This window comes from Carlito syrichta, unplaced genomic scaffold, assembly GCF_000164805.1.
Source record: "Carlito syrichta isolate Samal-C Ts95f unplaced genomic scaffold, Tarsius_syrichta-2.0.1 Scaffold137883, whole genome shotgun sequence".
In the NCBI taxonomy this organism is placed as follows: Eukaryota; Metazoa; Chordata; class Mammalia; order Primates; family Tarsiidae; genus Carlito; species Carlito syrichta.
In genome coordinates, this window is record NW_007081979.1 from 107,587 (window position 1) to 129,958 (window position 22,372).

At 38.6% G+C, this 22,372-nt stretch overlaps 1 protein-coding gene across 1 annotated transcript in view; it reads left to right on the forward strand.

The window, feature by feature from the left end:
• Nucleotides 1–22,372, forward strand: part of HUWE1 (HECT, UBA and WWE domain containing 1, E3 ubiquitin protein ligase) — a 133,891-nt gene that overhangs the window by 59,123 nt on the left and 52,396 nt on the right. Inside the window, exons 18-26 of the mRNA XM_021708454.1 lie at nucleotides 447–548; nucleotides 975–1,055; nucleotides 8,945–9,051; nucleotides 9,283–9,460; nucleotides 10,839–10,930; nucleotides 11,615–11,826; nucleotides 16,780–16,837; nucleotides 18,220–18,396; nucleotides 21,263–21,508. Of these exons, the coding sequence (XP_021564129.1) occupies nucleotides 447–548; nucleotides 975–1,055; nucleotides 8,945–9,051; nucleotides 9,283–9,460; nucleotides 10,839–10,930; nucleotides 11,615–11,826; nucleotides 16,780–16,837; nucleotides 18,220–18,396; nucleotides 21,263–21,508 (1,253 nt within the window). The remainder of the gene's footprint in view (nucleotides 1–446; nucleotides 549–974; nucleotides 1,056–8,944; nucleotides 9,052–9,282; nucleotides 9,461–10,838; nucleotides 10,931–11,614; nucleotides 11,827–16,779; nucleotides 16,838–18,219; nucleotides 18,397–21,262; nucleotides 21,509–22,372) is intronic.

Consider the following 22,372-nt stretch of genomic DNA (forward strand, 5'->3'; position numbering starts at 1 on the left):
CTTTAGACAGAACTTAAGTGATACATTTGGAGGTTAGCTTCCTATGACTATGCGTGTTACATCACCATTCTGGTATTCCATATTCTTATACTAACATAGCTTTCATAGTGCTTTATACTTTTCCAACAATTTGCACGTTGATTATCAAAAAACCATGTTGGAGGGCAGATAACATCCAAAATGAGAACTGAGTGAGATCAGAGGGTTGAACCTTTTTACTTTGTAATTTTTCTTTTAATTTTAGTATTTGTCTTGTGCCATTCTTGGTAATTCATTTTTCCAATTTCAAGTCTTAATTTAGTATTATTCCAGCATCCAGAGACCTCACTTCAAATGTCTGCTAGTTTTGCTAGTGTATATGGGTCTCTTAAAATTGTGTTTTATGTGCCTGTTCATTGTGGTTTAATAGTGAACCCAGTATAATTCTCGTCTTTCTCCCTTGCCAGGAGTCCAGTGTATTCCACAACGAGCAGCACTTCTCAAATCCATGTTAAATTTCCTCAAGAAGGCCATTCAAGACCCTGCTTTCTCAGATGGCATCCGACATGGTATTTTATTCCAGATACATTTTTGAAGGATATTTGACTCTTTCAAAGACTGGTCCTTTTCATACTGTTCTGACACCTATTCTTTTACAAGACAGACTTAGGAAAAGGCCATGCTATTTTGAATAGCTTTCATTTGTTTCCTGTCACTTTCCTAGACCTGTGCTCACTTTTATCCTACTATCCCTCTCTGGCTCTCCGTATCTGTGTGTTTTTGTTGTTGTTGTTTGTTTGTTTTTGGCCCACTGTTAGCTTATTTCATGGACGGAGAATAAATAATAAAATAAGAGACAGTACAAGCCATTACTTTAGAATCAACATGGACTTTATTTACCACAGTATGGTATATGTAACATATTCCTCATTATCCCCACTCCTCACACTATTTTCAGACTGATTCTATTCTCCTTAATGTTCACTTTCTCTTAGTAATGGATGGTTCTCTGCCTACCTCCCTGAAACACATTATCAGCAATGCAGAATACTATGGCCCATCACTCTTCCTCCTAGGTAAGTGGAGTTAATAGTTGGTTATACCAAGCTGGGGTAACCTGGCAGAGCTCTCTGTGTGTTTTATATCCTTGCAGGATTTTACTATCCACATTTATCCACTGTGCAATTAAGTATCTTATTGGTGATGAAATAAAGGTCAGAATTTATTTTAAAATAAAAATCCATTTCCTGAATGCCAGATAAACCTATTATAAGCAGTATATTTTGAATCATTTGTAATAAGTCGTAGTATAATACATTTGGCTTACTTGTACTATACTTATGCTTCAGGTGTGATTTTTTTTTTTTTTCCCTTGTTTGTGAGTTGGGGTCTCACTCTGTTGCCTAAACTGGAGTTCAGTAGCACGTTCATGGCTCACCACAGCCACAACCTCCTGGGCTCAGGCCATTCTTCTGCCTCAGCCTCCCAGGTAGCTGGGACTACAGGCACGTGCCACTACACTCAGCTAATTTTTTGTTGAGACCAGGTCTTGCTGTGTTGCCCAGGCTGGTTTCCAACTCCTGGGCTCAAGTTATCTTCCTGCCTCGGCCTCACAAAGTGGTGGGACCATAGGCATAAGCCACCATGCCCAACCCAGGCGTGACTTTTTTTTTTTTAAACTTGTCTTTATTTGGTGGTTAGTCCCTAATCTTGGTCTGGGAAATCCAACGAGGATGATTTCCATTCTAGAAGTGAATCTCAGATCAGCAAACTATAGTATAGAAAATTGTTGTCACGCTGTAGAAAATGCTGTTGTGGGGGCTCTTGGGTACTTTATAGTTATTTGCAAAAATGTCTTTGCATTTTGACGTTGACATTGTTTTGAATAATGCTCTAGTTAAAACCCAATTTTTATTAATTGGCACTTATTGAGTACCACATATATTTTGGACAATGTGTTAAATACTTAGGTTTCTAGACTTCTTAAAACTCAAAAAGAATTTAGTGGGAGATGTAGAAATAGAGAAAACCTCCTTGTACTAGTAGCAGGCATTGTTCCTTATAGTTTGTAGAGTGGAAGGAATCGTTTTGACAACTTCAACTTAGATACTTTCTTGTCCCCTTGCTGGATCAATTCAGGATTTTTATATATTTTGTGTCTTGTATTCTGTAACCTTGAAAAGTTTATTTATTAGTTCATAGTTGTTTTCTTAATTTTTTAGGAGAGTCTTATCATCTGCAGATACTTCTTTATGATCTTTATGCCTTTTTTTTGTCATACTGCATTGGCAAAGATTTCTGTACTGTGCTGAATAGAAGTGATGATAATGGGCTGCTTTGCTTTGTTCCTGAACCTAGAGGGGAAAATCTTTAGTATTTTACCATTAAGTATGATGTTACCAGAAGTTTTGTGTTGAAGATTTTGTTTCTCTTATGCAATTGAGGAAGTTTTCTTGTGTTGTAGCAACTCTACCATGTAGCTCCCTCTGCCTAGGTTAGGTTCACATGGTAAATTTCAAGACAGTAGTCCTTTGGAACTATAAAAATAAAAAAAGATTTGTTTCACAGGTGAGAAGTCCCAAGACTAGGGGAAGGGAGAAAGCCCAGAACAGAGAGAGAAAAACAAGTGTACTGGCATTTTAAAAAAAACAAAGAAAAGTGAAAGTTTAAAAAACACAGAAATTAGTCGGGATCGGTGGCTCAGCCTGTAATCCTGTGCTTTGGGAGGCTGAGGTGAGTGGATTGCCTGAGCCCGTGGGTTTGAGACCCACCTGGACAACTTGGCGAGACCTCATCTCTACAATAAATTTTTAAAATTAGCCGGGCGTGGTAGCACATGCCTGTAGTTCCAACTACTTGGAAGGCTGAGCAGAAGGATTGCCGGAGCCCAGCAGGTTGAGGCTGAGGTGGCCAGGAGTGGCCACTGCACTCCAGTCTGGGCGACAGAGTGAGACTCCAACTCAAAAAAAAAAAAACACAGAAATTTCCATGACAAGAATTTTTTTTTTTTTTTAAGAGAGGCAGCAGGAGGACAGGTGTGCTTAGGGCGTGTCATGGAAGTGAAGAGCAGGTGAGCCCTATCAGGATGACGTAGGAATTGAGGGGCACAGACAGGAAAGCAAACTTAGAGTACTAAATCAGATATCAAGAGAGGTCCAGATTCCTTCCCTGTGGTCCTCTTAATTTATCCCGTTTCCCATAAGTAAAGTTATATTTGAGAAAGACCAAATTTGCAAAACCAACCCAAAATATTTAGACTAGCAATTGTTGGGGGGGCAAAAAACCCAAATTTATTTACAAGTTGTGTATTTATTTTTACATGTTTAAGCTTGTCACCTTCAAAGTATTCTCCATTTGATGCAGTACACCTATCAAGACACTTTTCCAATGCTCAAAACAGTTTTTTTATTTTTTTATTTTTTTGAGTTGGAGTCTCACTCTGTCGCCCAGACTGGAGTGCAGTGGCCGCTCCCAGCCACCGCAGCCTCGACCTGCTGGGCTCCGGCGATCCTTCCGCCTCAGCCTTCCCAGTAGCTGGAATTACAGGCATGCGCTACCACGCCCGGCTGATTTTTTGATTTATTGTAAAGATGGGGTCTCGCTGCCCAGGCAGGTCTCAAACCCGCGAGCTCAGGCAATCCACTCACCTCAGCCTCCCAAAGGTGCGGGATTACAGGCTGAGCCACCGAGCCCGGCTTCAAAACAGTTTTTGAACTCGTCAATTTTGATGCCTTTTAGTGCTTCTGCTCTTTATTGTTTCACCTTTTCGACATCAGCAAAACATTTCCCTTTGAGGACTTTTTTCATCCAAGGAAACAAATAAAAAGTCACAGTAGCTACCACCCACGATTCTGAAAAATATGAACGATGGACATATCTTTATTGAGGATATCAGTACCTCAGTCAACACCTAAGTGACTGCAACCAGCTCTCTAGTTGGGCTGAACCTTGAGTCCCATCTTTTATCAGAAATGGCCTGGTTATGGGGTAGAAAGCACTTGTACGTAAATAAAGACTCCCTTAACTACTGAATTTCCTCCTTAATAAAGTTATCCCTCTCTGGTTTTGTGTTCTACCCAGGTACTCTAAACACTCTTGAAAACCAAGGTTATCCTCAAAACAAAAGTCTAAGACTCAATTACCATTTTTACTCAGTTTGGACCTTTGGCTATAATTTGCTTCATTGGTTCTGCCTATTTAAAAAAAGTTCAAGTATTTAATCTAGCTTTTACTTGTTTTCAGCAGAACGATTTAATAAGGTATTATTGTGTCTTTTTATCTTAAAGAAGAAATTTTCTACATTGTCCTATGTCTTATAGTTTCCAGTGTTTTTTCTCTTACTTCTAAAGTCTTGTGTTTAATGTTGTTTTTTACTTTTTTGTTTTCTTATTCCTTTTTTGTAATGGCTGTCCTTATATACTGGGAGTGCCCAAAAAGTGTATTCATATTTTAAGAATTGTTATTTATGTATTACTTTTTAAATTACTTTAAAGTGACTGGACGGTGATGGTAACCACTTTGAGCACCTCTTGTAATTGCAGAAATCAAATGTGACTTGTATTCTTCTTTTGTCATTGGTATATATTTTTCCTTTCTTAAAATGTATATACTATTTTGGCACCCTCAGTATATTTTTTAACTTTTAAACATTTTAAATATCTTATGCTGTCTTTTGCCAAACTGGACTAAATAAGACCTTCAGCCTGCCTTTACTACTTGTCCATTATTTTTTTTCTTTTTTTGGTAATCCTTGATTTTCTGACTTTTGAATTCATTTTATTGAAGTACCTTCTTGGGTGTTTTTTCATTGTATTCTAATGCTATGTATTATGGGTAACCATGATGTCAGACTGGTTTTTATTCTTAAATGAATATATTTTCCTATTTCTGGAAATTATTTTTATTTCTTTGTCTCCTGTTAACTTAAATACTCCTTCTTAAAAACCCTATTGTATAGGTAATGGGCCTCCCATAGTTTTTGGGTTGCTTGGTTTTTTGCTTGCTTATTCGTTTTTTCCTCCTTAACTCATTTGCTTGGTTCCACCCAGAGCTGACTGCTTTGTGTGGCTGTATACCCTTTAATTCTAATTCTTAGTCATCTATTAATGTCTCATTTACATTATGATGTAACGTAGTTAGACCAATAATATAACAGATTGGGTGTCTTTGTAACCGCTAGTAGCACACTAATTTTAGTTTATAATTGTTCAGTTTTAGTAACTCTATAGACTTCATACAGTTGTACAAATGTAAGTCAATAGGAGAATCTTTTTCTCTCTTTTAATTTTTTATTTTAATGATGTGGGGCACAATTCAGGGTTAGGTATACAAATGTTCATTATGCAGATACCCTTGTCGATGAGGTGTGCCCCCACCCACCTATCCCCTGGCAGTTTCCCACTGTTACCAATCCCTTTCTTATAGTATTATGATAATTGTTCAAGGTCTGCTTATGAGTGAGGACATATGGTACTCTATTCGTGTCTTCTGTGATAGATCACTGAGTATGATAGACAATCTATCCAAGTTGCTGCGAAGTCCATATGTTTGTCCTTCTTTATGGTTGCATAATATTCCATTTTGTATATGTACCACATTTTTTTTTAATCCAGTCCAGTTTCAGTGGGCAGTATGGCTGGTTCCATGTTTTTGCTATTGTGAATACTACTATAATAAACATACGTATGCAGGTATCTTGTAGAATGATTTGAGCTCCTCTGGGTATATTTCCAGTTAGGGGGATTGCTGGGTCATATGGAAGATCAATTTCTAGTTCTTTCAGAAATCACCACACTGTTTTCCAAAGAGGTTGCACGTAGTTTGCATTCTTACCAGCAGTGTAGAAGCGTTCCTTTTTTCTCCACATCCTCGCCAGCATCTGTTGTTGTTTGTTGTATTCATGATGGCCATTCTTACTTGGGTTAGGTAGTATCTCAGTGTGGTATTGATTTGCATTTCTGATGATTAGTGAGGCTGAACACTTTTTCGTTTGTTAGCTTGCCTGTATGTCTTCTTTTGAGAAGTGTCTATTCGCTTTTTTTTTTTTTTTTTTGGCCCACTTTTTAATGGAGCTCCTTGTTTTTTTCCTTTTGGCATGTTTGAGTTCTTTGTAGATCCTGGATGTTAGGCCTTTATCAGATATACAGTTGGCAAATTTTTTTTTCCCCATTGTCTGGGCTGTCTCCCGCTCTCTTGATGGTTTCTTTTGCTTTGCAGAAGCTATTCGGTTTGATGAGGTTCCACTTGTTTATCTTATCTCTTATGGCATAGGCACTTGGAGTTTTGATTGGGAATTGATTGCCAGTTCTAATTTCCATAAGGGTGTCTCTTGCATTTTCTAAGGTTCTTGTAGTATGAGGTTTTTACACTGAAGTCTTTGATCCATTTAGAGTTGATTTTTGTGTATGGTGATAGGTAGGGGTCCTGTTTCAATCTTCTGCATGTGATCAGCCACAATCGAAGAATCTTAAGACCCAAAAAGGACTAAAAGTTTTTGGAAGTTTATACAGGAATTTCAAAAGCCATTGACAACTGTTGATCCCCAGTAATTGTTACATATCTGCCATTCCACTGGCATTTGGGATAAATGAGGGATGCTTTGTTCACCATCTTGAACTGAAAATCTTCTGGTTTCTTTTAGATCTTTGGCATCACCAAAAACAAGTTTGTTTTCTACATAGTTTATGGATGTTGTACGTTTCAGGTTTTTAAGTTAAAGTTATTATAGTCTTTTTAAGTTGAAAATCCTTGTCTTAATTGTTCCTAGAAGGTTTAATATAACCCTCACATATAAAAGTGTTGGCTTGGTGCCTCTCTGTTGGTTGGGGTTTTTTGCTATTACTTCTTGAGAATTTATTTTGATGACCTTTTCTTATATAAGCATACATTTCACTTGTTAGCATATGCTTTGTAGAAGAATTTTATTTGTGATATGTCTGGTTAAATCTCCTTTCTCATTGCTAGTGTATTCTATTGCTCTTTTCTTCATCAGATTGCCAATAGGTTTATAAGCTTTTTCAGTGTCTTCAGAGGGCTAGTTATTGGTTTTAATTATTTGTGGTTTTTGCTTTCTGTTTCATTGAATTCTACTTTTTTCTGTTAATTCTTGTTTGGTTACTTATATTTTTGAGTTGGAGTCTCACCCGGTCAACCAGGCACAAACATGGCTCACTACAGCCTCACCTTCCTGGGCTAAGGCTATCCTGCCTCAGTCTCTCAAGTGGCCGGAACTACAGACACGTGCCACTACATCCAGCTAATTTATTTTTATTTTTATTTTTGTAGCAACGAGGTCTTACTGTGTTGCCCAGGGTCATCTCTTAACTTCTGGCCTCAAGTGATTCTCCCACCTTGGCCACCCAAAGTGCTAGGGTTATAGGCATGAGCCACTGCCCAGCCTTGGTTGCAAGTAAATGAATTAATGCTGTACTTTTTCCTCTTATTAGAGTTTTTGCCATGTTCCAGAAACTTTAGTAGTAGTACTTTACATTTATTAATATCAAAACTGACTTAGATTACTGAGTACCACATGTTCTCACTCATAAGCGGACCCTGAACATTTACCATAATTACTATAAAAAAGGGTTTGGCAGTAGCCAGAAATTGCCAGGGAAGGGGTAGGGGGTGGAGTGAGGGGGCCCATAATATCAATAAGGGTGCCCGATCTCAAACCAGATGAAGTGGGGACCAAAGGGAGGCCCAAACTTTACCTGTGCGATGACCGTTTATATACCTAATCCTAACATCTTTAAAATAAAATAAAATAACAAACAAAAACTGATCAGATTGATACCCAAAGACTCTTAGACTGCTTAATACCAAGGACTCTTAAACTGCTGATGGTAGCTTAAAATTGCTAAACTCTTTTGAGAAGATAGTTTGTCCATTTGTTTATTTATTTATTTATTTTTGAGTTGGAGTCTCACTCTGTCACTCAGACTGGAGTGCAGTGGTACGCTCCCGGCCACCACAGCCTCGACCTGCTGGGCTCCAGCAATCCTTCTGCCTCAGCCTTCCAAGTAGCTGGAAGTACAGGCACACGCTACCATGCCCGGCTCATTTTTTTGATTTATTGTAGAGATGAGGTCTCGCCAAGTTGCCCGGGCAGGTCTCGAACCCACGGGCTCAGGCAGTTCACTCACCTCGGCCTCCCAAAGCACGGGATTACAGGCTGAGCCACCAAAGCCCGGCGTTTGTCCATTTTTATAAGTGCATTTTAACTCTTTAAACCCACATCTTAGATTTTTTTTCCTGTATAGACAGACAAAAAAGGATGCTTATTTAGATTTATCAATTTTCACAGTTAGGAACTGATTTATGTATATGGTGGTACGTACATATTTAGTGGAATAGTATGCAGTCATTCAAAATAAATTGGTTGTAGTGAAGGAGAAGAGTTTATGGTATGACAGTTGAGGGAAAAAGCAAAATATATCAGTGTAACTTCATTTGTGCAAAAGTATGCCCTTAAAATCTTGAGGGGTAGTCACTAAATTCTTTTTTTTTTTTTTTTGAGTTGGAGTCTCACTCTGTCGCCCAGACTGGAGTGCAGTGGCCGCTCCCGGCCACCGCAGCCTCACCTGCTGGGCTCCGGCGCTCCTTCTGCCTCAGCCTTCCAAGTAGCCGGAACTACAGGCGTGCACTACCACGCCCGGCTGATTTTTTATAGAGATGAGGTCTCACTGCCCAGGCGGGTCTCGAACCTGCGGACTCAGGCAATCCACTCACCTCAGCCTCCCAAAGGTGCGGGATTACAGGCTGAGCCTCCGAGCCCGGCTAGTCACTAAATTCTTAATAAAGATTAATCTCTGATGGAGCAGTATCTTTCATTTCAATGGTATCCACAAGTGTTTAAATTATTATACATTTAGTATATATATTTTAAAGCCTTTGGTGTTTTGTTTTTAATACTTGTGAGGAGTCTGTCAGTTTCCCATATTTTCTCATCCTTTTTTTTTTTTGTTAGCTACTGAAGTGGTGACTGTGTTTGTATTTCAAGAACCATCACTGCTCTCCTCACTCCAGGACAATGGGTTGACAGATGTCATGCTGCATGCACTGCTTATCAAAGATGTGAGTCTTTCCGCTGCTTTTTAAAGAGTGCCCCACACATACTCTTCCTCTCAACACACACAACAACAGTCTGCTTTAAAAAGCACTCTCTTGTCTTCTGAATGTAGTGTGAATCTAATTGAGACCTGGTTCTCAAAATTCCTTCATTTTCTCCATGATATACCCTGGATAGATTTTCCTAGTATCTATATTCTTTTATGTGCATTCAAGCTCACTTTGTCTTCTCTGTAGGTTCCTGCTACCCGTGAAGTTCTTGGCTCCCTCCCAAATGTATTCAGTGCACTCTGCTTGAATGCCCGAGGTCTTCAGTCTTTTGTACAATGTCAGCCTTTTGAACGTCTCTTCAAAGTTCTTCTGTCTCCAGATTACCTCCCAGCCATGAGGAGGAGGAGGAGTTCTGATCCCCTTGGTAAGTTGCTAGGATTTATTTTTATAATAGAAAATTGATTCCGTTGGCAAGGAACCCCTTCCTTGACTTCCTATTTGTTATTCTGGCTAGGTTTGCTAAGCTTAATGGGAGTTATCACCATACATTTTATTGCAGGTAGGGAGGAATACTTTGGCTTCTTTCTTGCTTCTCAGTAGTTCATTGTTGTACTGTTGCAGTGCTGGTTAAAAAAAAATGGATATTGGGGAGCAGTGGTAGATTTCCAGGTCCACCATCTAGTCTGCAGCAATGAGAAATACACAGTTTTGAGATGTTGATCCTGGTAATCTAATGTTCTAATAGCTAAGGCTCTAAGATAGTCGCAAATGAATAGCTTTCCTTCTCAGTGTACTTGAGGCCAGGTCTTTGAGATTTTATTATCAAGAAGATAGGACTCCAGAAAGATTTTCAGTTTTCAAAATTCTCTGAGCTACCACTATAGCATTCTACCCACTGTCATTCTTTTTTTTCCCCCTAACATATTTTTTATTTTAAAATTGTGGGGTACAGTTAAAGGTTAGGTATACAAATATGCATTGTGCCGGTACTCTTGTTGATGAGGTGTGCCTCCCCGTCCCCAGACAGATATTGACTACCGTTAATCCCACCTCCTTTCCCCTCCCTACCCCCCCCATAGTTTCCCGCCACTGTCAATCCTTTTCTTATAGTATTACGATAGTTGTTCAAGGTCCACTTATGAGTGAGAACATGTGATACTCAGATCCTAAAAGCTCTAAAAATTGACCTTCCATATGACCCCGCAATCTCCCTACGGCAGGAATATACCCTGAAGAACTCAAATCACTCTATAAAAAAGATACCTGCACACGTATGTTTATCGCAGCATTGTTCACAATAGCAAGATCATGGAACCAGTCATGCTGTCCATCAAAAGAGGACTGGATTTAGAAAATGTGGTACATATACACAATGGAATATTACGCAGCCATAAAAAAGAATAAAATCATGAATTTCGCAGCAACCTGGATGGAATTGGGGTTAATAATACTGAGTGATCTCCTGCTGTCATTCTTTACTGGGCAGCCAGGGTTAATAGCTTATGCTTCTTTTCTTTCTCTCTTCTTTTTCACTCTACAGTACTAGTTCAGACTTCGATAGTAGAGATTACCATTGTAGAGTGCAACACGCATAGTTTCTTTAAAATATGTATACGAGACTGATTCCTTCCTCCTCCCCAGTGACTTGAGGGAAGGGGGCTGGTGTGATTTCACTAAGGAAATTATGTCATTAGAAAATCACAACAGCCAGCTCAGTTTCTTCTTTATGCCTTACATTGGTACAGAAAGGAGCACAGCTTTGTTTTCTTCAGTGTTTCTAACAGTTTATTTTTTGCCTTAAGGGGATACTGCATCCAACCTGGGGAGTGCTGTCGATGAGCTCATGAGACATCAGCCCACCCTCAAAACTGATGCAACAACTGCCATCATCAAGGTAGAAAGGGATAAGGCTGTGACCATGGGCATGAGAGATTAGGGAAGGGGGAATTTTTAGAAAAGGTTTGGCCTTCTGGAGGTCATTTGGATTCTTGGACTGTGCCTATAGGAGCACCATGTCTGTCTCATTTTCTCCACGTCCTTGGGTTGGTCCATTGCAAAAAAGATAGTGGTTTTAGTTTGTCTTAGAAAGAAATCTCTGTTAATTTCAACTTTTTTCAGATTGAGAATTGTTTTCTTTATAAGAAACAATTTAACTAATATAAACCTCTACATATTGCTTTCTTACATATGATATGGACAAGCAGACAAGGCTTAGGAAAACAACATTATTATCCTTTACCCTTCCCCCCACATGTATTAGCTCTGCTTAGTTGCCTTTTAGGATCGTTGAAAGTAATATATGAGTTTCTGGTGCTTGGTGAATTAGTACATAGAGTCTGATCAGTCAGTCCCTTGAACAACCATGTGACCCTGAACAAAATTACTTAACTTTGCAAAACTTCTGTTCCCTTGTTTATAAAATGAAATTAATGATGACATGCTAGGAATGATGTGAATAATGGATATATAAGTGTTTTAGCAAATATATAACACATAGAAAATGCTCTAAAAATGTTAGCCATTTCCTCCCCCCATTCCTTAATTACTAATAAGTAATCTTATTTCCTGTGCCTTCTAGTTACTTGAAGAAATCTGTAATCTTGGAAGAGACCCTAAATACATCTGTCAAAAGCCATCAATCCAGAAGGCAGATGGCACTGCCACTGCTCCTCCTCCAAGGTCTAATCATGCTGCAGAAGAAGCTTCTAGTGAGGATGAGGAGGAAGAGGAAGTACAGGCCATGCAAAGCTTTAATTCTACCCAGCAAAATGAAACTGAGCCTAATCAGCAGTAAGTGTTTATAAGATGGGTTCTCTGGCCTTGTGATCTTGAGTGTGTTGCTACCCCTCTTAAGTCTTAGTGCCACTTCCATCTACAAAAAGAGAGTTGTATTAGATCACTTTAAGATTCTTTCTGGCCTTAAGAGCATATAGGTTTTCTTTCTTTGACCCCTGTGTCATTTGTGCTTTGGTATTTAATTGTATTAAATTGTGCCTTAAGAAGCTATCTTTCTTGAAGGCTGATGTTAAAATAGAATCAGAATTGGTCTATCAAGTTAATGGACTTTGTTTACACAGAAGACTTATTTTCCCTTTGTTTATTTGATATTTTACATCATTGACTGCTTTAGGTTTAGGCACATAATGAAACATACTGCACTTTTGTAGCCTGTCTCCTAGGAGGTTCATAAGAGGTGTAGAGAATTATTGTTGCTGGTTGGTTTTTCATTTTGTTCATTTGATTACTGTCTGTTTCTTCCAGATAAATCAGAAGGCTTTTATAGGATTGTAATTATGCACAGTATATTTTCCTTCTCCATTCCTATTTATTCAAGGTTTGTTCTGTATGAGAATTGATGGGGGGGCTTGGTGACTCATGCCTGTAATCCCAGCACTTTGGGAGGCCAAAGTGACAGGATCGCTTGAGTCCAGTTGTTCGAGACCAGCCCGGGCAACATAGTGAGACTTTGTATTTATTTAAAAGAAAAAAGTAAAAAATGCAAATTTGAAAAAAAGAAAGTTTAAAAAGGGGAAATTGCCTGGATTGGGGCCAGGTGAGAGGGTTGCTTAAAGGCTGCTGACTGGCAATGGATAGTCCACCAGGTTCTTTGAGCCATATTTATGTACAGGGTATGACCTGTGTCTCTGTAGCTGTAACTTTTGAATCACCTTCGTGCTAGAAGTGTGAGTGATCCTTCTTGACACTCATGCATTCATAATAAGTGCCCTTCTGGTGTGTAGATAAGTAGTTCTGAGAAAGGCTTGAGCATTTTAGGCATGGATATGAGTGGGCTTGCACTGGTCCTGAACGAACTTAAGAGGAGATTAAGGTGAAATACACAGCAGGGGCAAAGGTCTAGGGTCCAAAACTTTGTTCTCTTGGAACTCTAGATAGTAATGAACCTGTGGTTGTTAGTGTTTTTAGAAGAGTGGCATTAACTACTAAGTGCATTGCTTTGTTGAGCAGATATCTTACCCTGCCTGACAAGGCAAACCTGCTACCTTCCTTGTAGCAACATCTTCTGTTTTTTTAAAATGTTCTCTTTCTGGAAGAGGGAGATCATTCTGGAAGACAGCAAAACTTTTTTGCAAATGTCAGAATCTTAGTGCTTCCTTTGCCACACCCTTGATTGTCAGTGACCTTACTGGAATGAGGTTCATGTTTCTGGCTACAAATATGGGGAAAATTTTTTAAACGTGGATGGTTGTGGTAGTGATTGTAAGTTGAGCTATGTATACCCATCTGCATATAACTTCTCAACCAGAACATCTTACCAGATAGATACCTTCAATCTGACATGCCTGGATTTCAAGCTGTCACAGTAAATCAACATTTTTCTCCACCACCCTTATTTCTTCATTCTCCATGGTTTTTGGGTGTTTTTTTTTTTTTTTTGGTATATCATGTATCACTATGTTCCACATTTATCCCCATTCCCACATCATCTTACCTCCTCCTTTTCTATCTACCAAATTTCTGCAAGGCCAACTCAAATGCCCAGGCTGGTCTCAAACTCCTGGCCTCAAGCAGTCCTCTCCCCTCAACCTTCCGAAGTGCTGGGATTACAAATGTGAGCCACCAGGCCCCACCACCAAATGTCTCATTCTTTTTTTGAGTTGGAGTCTCACTCCTTCACCCAGGCCGGAGTGCAGTGGCACACGCGTTCACAGCAACTTCAGCGTCGACCTTCTGGGCTCCAGCAAATCCTTCTGCCTCAGCCTTCCAAGTAGCTGGAACTATAGACCCGCGCTACCATGCCTGGCTATTTTTATTTTATCGTAGAGACGAGGTCTCACTAAGTGTCCTGGCTGATGTCGAACCCGTGGCCTCAGGCAATCCACTCACTTCAGCCTCCCAAAGTGCTGGGATTACAGGCTGAGCCACCAAGCCCGGCCTAAATGTTTCATTCTTAAAGGAGCTTTTTCCTTTTTTTTTTTTTGAGGTAAAATACACATATATAATTTACTATCTTTACCATTTGCTTTTCTTTGTACTTCCAAATGAGAAGTCAATCTTGTATTCTTCCAACAGTTGAAATTATTCATATGTTAATGGATTCTCTTACTAACCTATAAGCAGACACATTGTCTCATTCAGCAGTGTGGTCCTATCACTTTGTATATAGCAGGTAATCAGATTATGTTAGAATGAATAAAGAGCATTATCTAATGGATTTCTTAAGTTTTAAATGCTTGGAGAGCTGCCTAATGAGACAGGAATGAGAATAAAGAAAGTAGAAATCTAGACCAGGAGTATTAATACTCTACTGTAGAGATATTCAGATGTAGCTTCTTAGAAACAAAAGATTCTAGTAGTTACTGTACCATATTATCAGTGTCTTTCTGCACTCTATATTGTATAGTGTTCATCACTACCTCATTCACGTAACATATCCAAGTCTCACAAATGTAAACTCAGCTTCATTTTGAAAGCCACAATATTCTAAAAGAGAAGGTTCTTCTATCTCCTTATCCCAGGCTGTTGTTATTGGTGGGTATTGTGTACTTTCTGCCAGTATGGAGAAGAGGCTTCGAAAGATTTGGAATGTGTGTCACCCCTCTCCCCAAAAGTATTGTCTGTTCCCTCTGCCAAATTTAAAATTCTTCGGTGGTACTTAAAAATTCCTGTTTCCCATATCTTCATCTGTTTTCCAATGCTTTACACACACACACACATGCCCACACACACACACACACACACACACACATACTTCGTTTCTTTATGAATATTTTATATTGAGGTGTGATTTCCATATGGTAAACTATACAGATTTTAAGTTTCCAGTTTCCCCATGCTAAAATGAGACAGCTGCTGGTCTTATTTCCATCATCTTAGAATAATTATGCCTATTAAAGAACATTTGTAAATAGAATGATCATATAAATGAAGTCTTATGTATACCTACTGTATACACTTTCTTGTATCTGGCTTCTTTAGTTCTATTTTTGAGATTAATCCATGTTATTGCCTCTGTCAGTAGCTTGTTATTTTTCATTGCTGAGTAGTAGTGTATGAATATCATACAGTATTTATCCATTTTCCTGTTGGTGGACTTTTGGGTTTCCAGTTTTCTTCCTGGCTAAGACAGTACTCTTTTCTCATATTTTACAAAACCAGCAGTTTGTATTTGAAAATGGTGTTTGTATATGATCTTAAGATATGTGGTTTGTGCTGGAGACCTGGAATAAAGAAGTATAGGTACTATACTTATAGTCTACCCCAAATACGTAGGCTGCTGTTCTACATGTTTCAAAGATGCTATGGGTTGGTTTCAAATAAGGTTAAGATTAGAATGATTTTTCTTAAAACCAGTTCGTAGGTGGAGTTCTCCTGGAGATTGTTGATCATTTTTAGTATTCCTAAAAGTATTCCAGGCTTCTTGGGCCTGGGAGCCAGGAGGGCCTGGGAGAAAAGTAGTTACTGAACAGATTTGTTTCTGGCATTATATTAAGAACTATGTTGATTTGCTTTTTCTTCTGGTCTCCACAGTTTCCACGTAGCAAATGAAGGGAACATCTAGGTTCCATTTCACTAACTTCTTAGGCTCTTTACCATCATATCTGGCTTCTGCAAAGGGACAGGTGTCTCAGTGGTCTGGATCCACACTTGCACTCCTTAGCTGTAGGGGTAGGTCTCTTCCTTCCAAGGAGGTGAGGTCAAGCTGGGATGGATAATTGGTATAAGTAACAAGGAATGCTGCAGTGGTTATGAGGAGGAACTGTATAGTCAAGGAAAGGTTTGTGGTCTTCTCATAGAATTATTTCAACCTTGGCCTGTAGTTCTACTCCCTTTATACAAAGTTCTTCCTCACATTTTTCATTGAGGATGTTCATGACAGCCTACCCAAATCCTAGCTCTGGATTTTTTTTTTTAATCACTAAAGCTGTTCATAATGCTTGCTCTACATTTTTCTGCCAAATATTCTTGTGCCTGCAAATCTTTTCACATTTTGTCTTGCTCAGAGTTGAGAACTATTAGCTTCTTGCTGACTTTCTTGCCTTCTCTTCTTCCTCTGTCTCTCACATCTGTCTCTGCTCCTACCCCTTGCCGAAATCCATTTCGAGGGCCTGTGTCCAGAATGCTTCATTTTCTACTTAAGATTTATTTCTTCTTATGTTTTATCTTAGGGGTACATTTCAGTATAATGCGTAGATTTTTTTAAAAACCTCTATTTTCTTTCAAAAACCAAGGTGTAGCCATTAAGCATTGAGCTGTATTTTGTGCATCTGTGGCATTTTTCAGCCTTCTCCTCTATAGTGCAGCATTAAAACAACTGAAAAGGCAGAAGACCTGATCAGTTTTAGGATAGTTTGGGAACTGTCAAGCTGTAAGTACAGATTATTACGGATGGAAGCCTTGAGTGTTGTTTCTTTCTTTAAGCAAATGTTTTTAGTCTTTTAATTGAACTTGCTTTTTAAAAATTTTTTTATACCGGTGAATTCCTCCGACAGTAGTTTGCCTAAGGTAAGATAGTTTATTTTGTGATATATACAAATGTTTTATAAAGGCTTGGTTTTTCCCTTTATGCTGTCAGTCCTAGTCAGGCTAGGAAAGCTAGTTTCAGGATTGATTTCTGCTCCTTCCTCCCCCCCCCCCCCCAGTGGTATGTGAATCTAAAGACTCATATACTAAAGTGTATACCTTAGGAAAAGGCCTAGAATTTCTTACTGTGTCCTTTTCCTTACTTTGTTATCTTGCATTGGTGTTAATTTCTGTGTAACTCACTCTTTTCTACCTTAACAGGGTTGTTGGTACAGAAGAACGTATTCCTATTCCCCTCATGGATTACATCCTTAATGTGGTAAGAGTCAACATAGGGCAAACTGAATAAAGGTGTGTGTTTTTGTGGAAAATGTGTAGGATTATCAGAGTCCAGTATTTTCCATATTTATTTTCACTGGAGCCCTGAAAGTATGAAAGGGGAAATATGCAAACCTTTTGCTTTTGTTCTGTTAGACTGGTTTGCCACAAATTAACCGATACCCTCCTCTCATTTTGTTCCCAGTTTTTTTTCATTGTTACCATTCCTCACTGTAATCCAAACAGGGTGAGATTGGGTTTTGTTATGATGGTCTAGTACTGGCTAAGCACCCTAAATTCCAAATGTTCCGTGCTTTGAAACTTTGTGAGCGGCAGCATGACAGTTGCTCATTGGAACATTCTGGAATTGGGATTTTCGGATTTGGAATGCTTAACCTGTGCTGTATAATGCAAAATCCAAAAAAAAATTGTAAACGCTTCTGGCCCCTAAGCATTTTGGATAAGGGGTACTCAACCTGTATTATATTTTCTGGATGTGTGCAACATAAATTTTTTTCCCAGTACTTCCTGAGTGAAGAGTTTGAATTTTCCCAGAATTGTTTACCAGTAAGGCAAAGTCCTCTTAACATTTGCTCTAGCCTGTGTGTGTGTGTGTGTGTGTGTGTGTGTGTTGGAGTCTCACTCTGTCGCCCAGACTGGAGTGCAGTGGCATGCTCCCAGCCACTGCAGCCCCAACTTGCTGGGCTCCGGCGATCCTGCTGCCTCAGTCTTCCAAGTAACTGGAACTACAGGCGCGCACTACCACACCCGGCTAATTTTTTGATTTATTGTAGAGATGAGGTCTTGCCAAGTTGCCCAGGCACATCTCAAACCCGTGGGCTCAGGCAGTCCACTCACCTCAGCCTCCCAAAGCGTGGGATTACAGGCTGAGCCACCAAGCCCGGCTTGCTCTAGCCTATTAAGCACTTCTAAGACTTCAGACATGGTTCTCTTGTGCCTATGTGTTTGTTGCCCACAGTTACTTTCTTACTCTTAAAATATGCTTTGAGTTCCAGGTTCCGTTTTGGGGGAAATACTTGCCTCCGGGGAGAGGCACGCAAGGACTAAATTAGCAATTAAGAGATTAGATCTGATTCTACCACAAATTCATGGTGTGACCCTGAGCAAGTCACTTAACTTCTGTTATTTCAAATTATTTGACTTGTGGTGTGGTGGGAAAAGATTGGGAAGAGGTTGTAATTCTTTATTTCTTGGATGTTTTAGGGACCATGTCATACATCTATCCCTGTTTACCCGAGGTTTTGATATTCTAGAAAACATTGATTTTTATGACTGCAAAGCTACCCCTGTCTTTACTCCACGTTGGCCTTTTAGTTCCAAATGTCAAGCTCAAACTTTAAAACAAATTTTTTTATTACCTAGATGAAATTTGTGGAATCTATTCTGAGCAACAATACAACAGATGACCACTGCCAGGAATTTGTGAATCAGAAAGGACTCTTGCCTTTGGTTACCATTTTGGGTCTTCCCAATCTGCCTATTGACTTTCCCACATCTGCTGCCTGTCAGGCTGTTGCAGGTGTCTGCAAATCCATTTTGGTAAGACGCATCTGGCCAAATGTTTTCATTTCTTTTTAAAAATCAATTTTGTAATACTTCTTTATATATGTTTTTACTGTGGTGTCCCTTTAACTAAAAAATAATAAATGAATTTGTGTTATGTTCTACAAGTGAATTTTGTGATTAATACTTAGTGTTCCATGTTATTTCTCATTGAAAAGTCAAAGTATTTTTTTCTTTGTTCCTGAATTTGGTATGTAGTTCTAACTAACATTGTTTGAGTTTATTGGAGAAGAAAACATATCTCTAAAAAAGCTTTGTAGCTAGGTTTTATTACTGTATCATCTTTCTTTGTTATGGTTGCTTTTTAGCACATTCTGGTGTGCTTAGCTATGTATTTCCTTCCTTCAAAATGAAACTCCTTTTTTATTTTTCATAGAGGTAAACTACACATAGCATGAAATTTGCCATCTTTACTATTTTGAAATGTACAGTTCAGTAGTGTTAAGTGTATTCCCATTGTTGTACATCAATCTCCAGAATACTTTTCACATTGCAGAAATGAAACTATCCATTGTACGACTACTCATCTCCTCCCCCAGCAACTGCCATTCTGCTTTTTGTCTCTAACTTTGACTACTCTAGGTGCCTTATATAAGTGTTGTTTTGCAGACTGGCTTATTTCACTTAGCATAATGTCCTCAAGCTTTATCCATTTTGTAGCATGTGTCAGAATTTCCTTCCTTTTTAAGGCTGAGTAATATTCCATTGTATGTATATACTGCGTTTTGTTTATCCATTCATTGTTGGACACTTGGGTTGCCTCTGCCTTTTGTCTATTGTGAATAATGCTTCTATGAACATGGGTATACAAATATCTTTCCAAGACTACTTTTAATTCTTTTGGGTGTATACTCAGAAATGGAATAGCTGGGTCATATGCAAATTATGGGGTTTTATTTTTTGTTTTTTAGGAACCACCATACTGTTTTCCATAGGGGCTATACCATTTTAGATTTGCACTGGCAATGAGCAAGAATTCTAATTTCTCCACATCCTCACCAACACTTATTTTTCTTCTTTCCTTTCCTTTTCCCTTTCTTTTCCCCTTTCCTTTCCTTTCCTTTCCTTTCCTTTCCTTCCTTTTTTTTCTACAATAGCCATTCTAGTGAGTATAAAGTTATATCTCATTTTGGTTTTGACAGGCATTTCCCTAATGATTAGTAATACTGTTAACAGGGCATGGTGTCACACACTTGGGGTCCCAGGTGTTCTAGAGGCCAAAGCTGAGGGATCATCTGAGCGTAGGAGTTCAAGACTGGGGTGAGCCTTGATTGTGCCATTGCACTCTGGCCTGGGCAATAGACTGAGACCCTGACTCTAGATAGATGGATGGATGGATGATAGTAATATTAAGCATCTTTTCATGCGCTTGTTGGCCGTGTGTATATCTTGGAGAAATGCCTATCCAAGTCCTTTGCTCTTTTTTAATCAAGTTGTTTGATTTGTTATTGAGTTGTAGGGGTTCTTTCTATATTTTGGATATTAATCCCTTATCAGATACATGATTTGTAGGTGATTTTCCTATTCCATGAGTTGTCTTTCTACACTGTTGATGGTGTTCTTTTGATGCACAAATGTTTAGTTTGATAAGAGGTCCAGTTTTATCTTTTTTGTCTTTGTTGCCTGTGCTTTTGGTGTCATATCCAAGAAATCATTGCCAAGTCCAGTCTTCTAGGAATTTTATAATTTAGGTTTTTATCCATTTTTATTAGTTTTTTTAATACAGTGTAAGGTAAGATTCACCTTCATCCTCTTGGGTGTGTATATCCAGTTTTTCCAGCACTATTTGTTGAAGACTGTCCTTTGCCTTTGAATGGTCTTGGTATCCTTGCTGAGAGTCATTTGACCATATTTTTGAGCTTTCTATTCTATTCCATTTGTCTTGATTACTGTAACTTTTTAATAATGTTGGAAATTTAAAAGTATGAGACCTCCCAATTTTTCCCCCTAGTTTGTTTTGGCTATTTGGGGTCCCTTAAAATTCCATATGAAGTTTAAGAGGAATTTTTCTGTTTCTGAAAAAAAAATAATAAAACATGCCAATGGGATTTTTTTGACAGTGATTGCATTAAAATCAATTGATCTCCTTTATTACTGAGTTGTGCAGTAAGAGGGTAACTTCTGCCAAAAATCAGAAATTCAGTTGCTTACGGACTTGAAAAGATCCCTAACTGTGACATAACTATTTTATGTTTTATTTTGCTTTATTCTCTGCAAATAATTGAATTAAATGCTCTTCATAAGAGAGAAAGGGAGGAAAGGATCTTTATACTACCTCTAAAATACTGTGTAAGGATGGATAGATTTATTTAAAGCCACAGAAAGGCTCATAATTTCTATTTTTGCATGACAAGTGATGGTGTTTCACTGTCGGATTTTTCTCCAGACTCAAGAAGAAATCGCAAGGGTCATATAATCCTTGCATTGTCTTATAAACAAATGGCCTAACTGATGCCTATCTCAGAATCATCTCCCTTGTTTTAGGCAGAAAATAACGTTGTAATAGTGATTAGTTTCCATGTTTTGGAACTGCGCCTAACATTGTGCACTGGGCACATGTGTGGTGGTAAAATTTGGGATTAATTCAGCAACATAGAGTCCTTGCTATAACAATACCAGTTTGGCCATCATTTGTGTATTATTGGCTCACTGAGTTTGAAAGTAGTGTGTTGCTCTAGAAAGAGGTGTTGAGGTATGTCATACCTGGGTTCATATTTGGCTTGCCATTTACCAGGTGAGGGACCTGAAATTTGGGAGACTTTGATTTAATAGTCACTTGCATTGTGACTATTAAAGACATGATGGTCCTATATTAACACTTTAATTATTCTTCTTGTTTCAGACACTGTCACATGAACCCAAAGTCCTTCAGGAGGGTCTCCTTCAGTTGGACTCCATCCTCTCCTCCTTGGAGCCCTTACACCGCCCCATTGAATCCCCTGGGGGCTCAGTGTTGTTGCGAGAATTAGCGTGTGCTGGCAATGTTGCTGATGCTACCCTCTCAGCTCAGGCCACACCTTTGCTGCATGCACTCACTGCTGCCCATGCCTACATCATGATGTTTGTTCACACTTGCAGAGTTGGACAGGTAAAAATAATCTTGGGAGTGAACATACTGGTTTAAAGCCATTGAAATGCCTAGGGCATACATTTGGCAGGTTGCTGTGCTTAGAAGCCAATCCTCCTGGAGTGAATCCTCACTGAAAGAATAGTGAGATTTAGGATGAGATTTTTTGATAACCTCTATCATTTTGGTGGGCAATTTAGGTTTGTGCTTCAAGTTGCTGTGTAGTTTCATTCTCCCTTGGGTTTTTTTTTTTTTTTCTTTGTTGCCATATAATTTATTGTGTGAAGTGGAATATCTTGAGAATGAAAGAGGTTGTTACATACCAGGCATTAATTGATCTATACCATTTATGTGGGCCAACTGGGGATGTACTAAAAGTAGGCAAACTTCAATCAGGTACTTATCTGGCTTATTATAAAGCACATATAGGCCTTTTTTATAAAGTGCATCTAGGCCTGATAATGGGATGGCACAGAACATTTTATCTCAATTTAAATCAATAGTAATTAACAGATTACTAAAAATTTCCTTTATATCAAACCCTGTGCCTGCAGTTCATAATCTCTGGTTCCAGAAAGAAAACATTTTTGTGTATGTGCTCTCAATTTTACTACCTTTATTCTTCAGGTAATTAATTGTAAATATTAACGTTATAACAGTTTAACATCCTTGTTTTATGCTGTTGAGGAGAAATATATTCTCTGTCACCTGTGGATCAATCAAATAAGAAATCAAAAGGCATGATTGTAAACTATTTTGAAAATTAAATTATTTAACAAAGCTTAGAGATTTATTGTTATGACTTTATTAAGTGAAATAAAACTAAAAATACTCAATTGAAGGAGTTCAGGTATTTCCTGAAGTAAAGAAATTAGAAGGAAATAG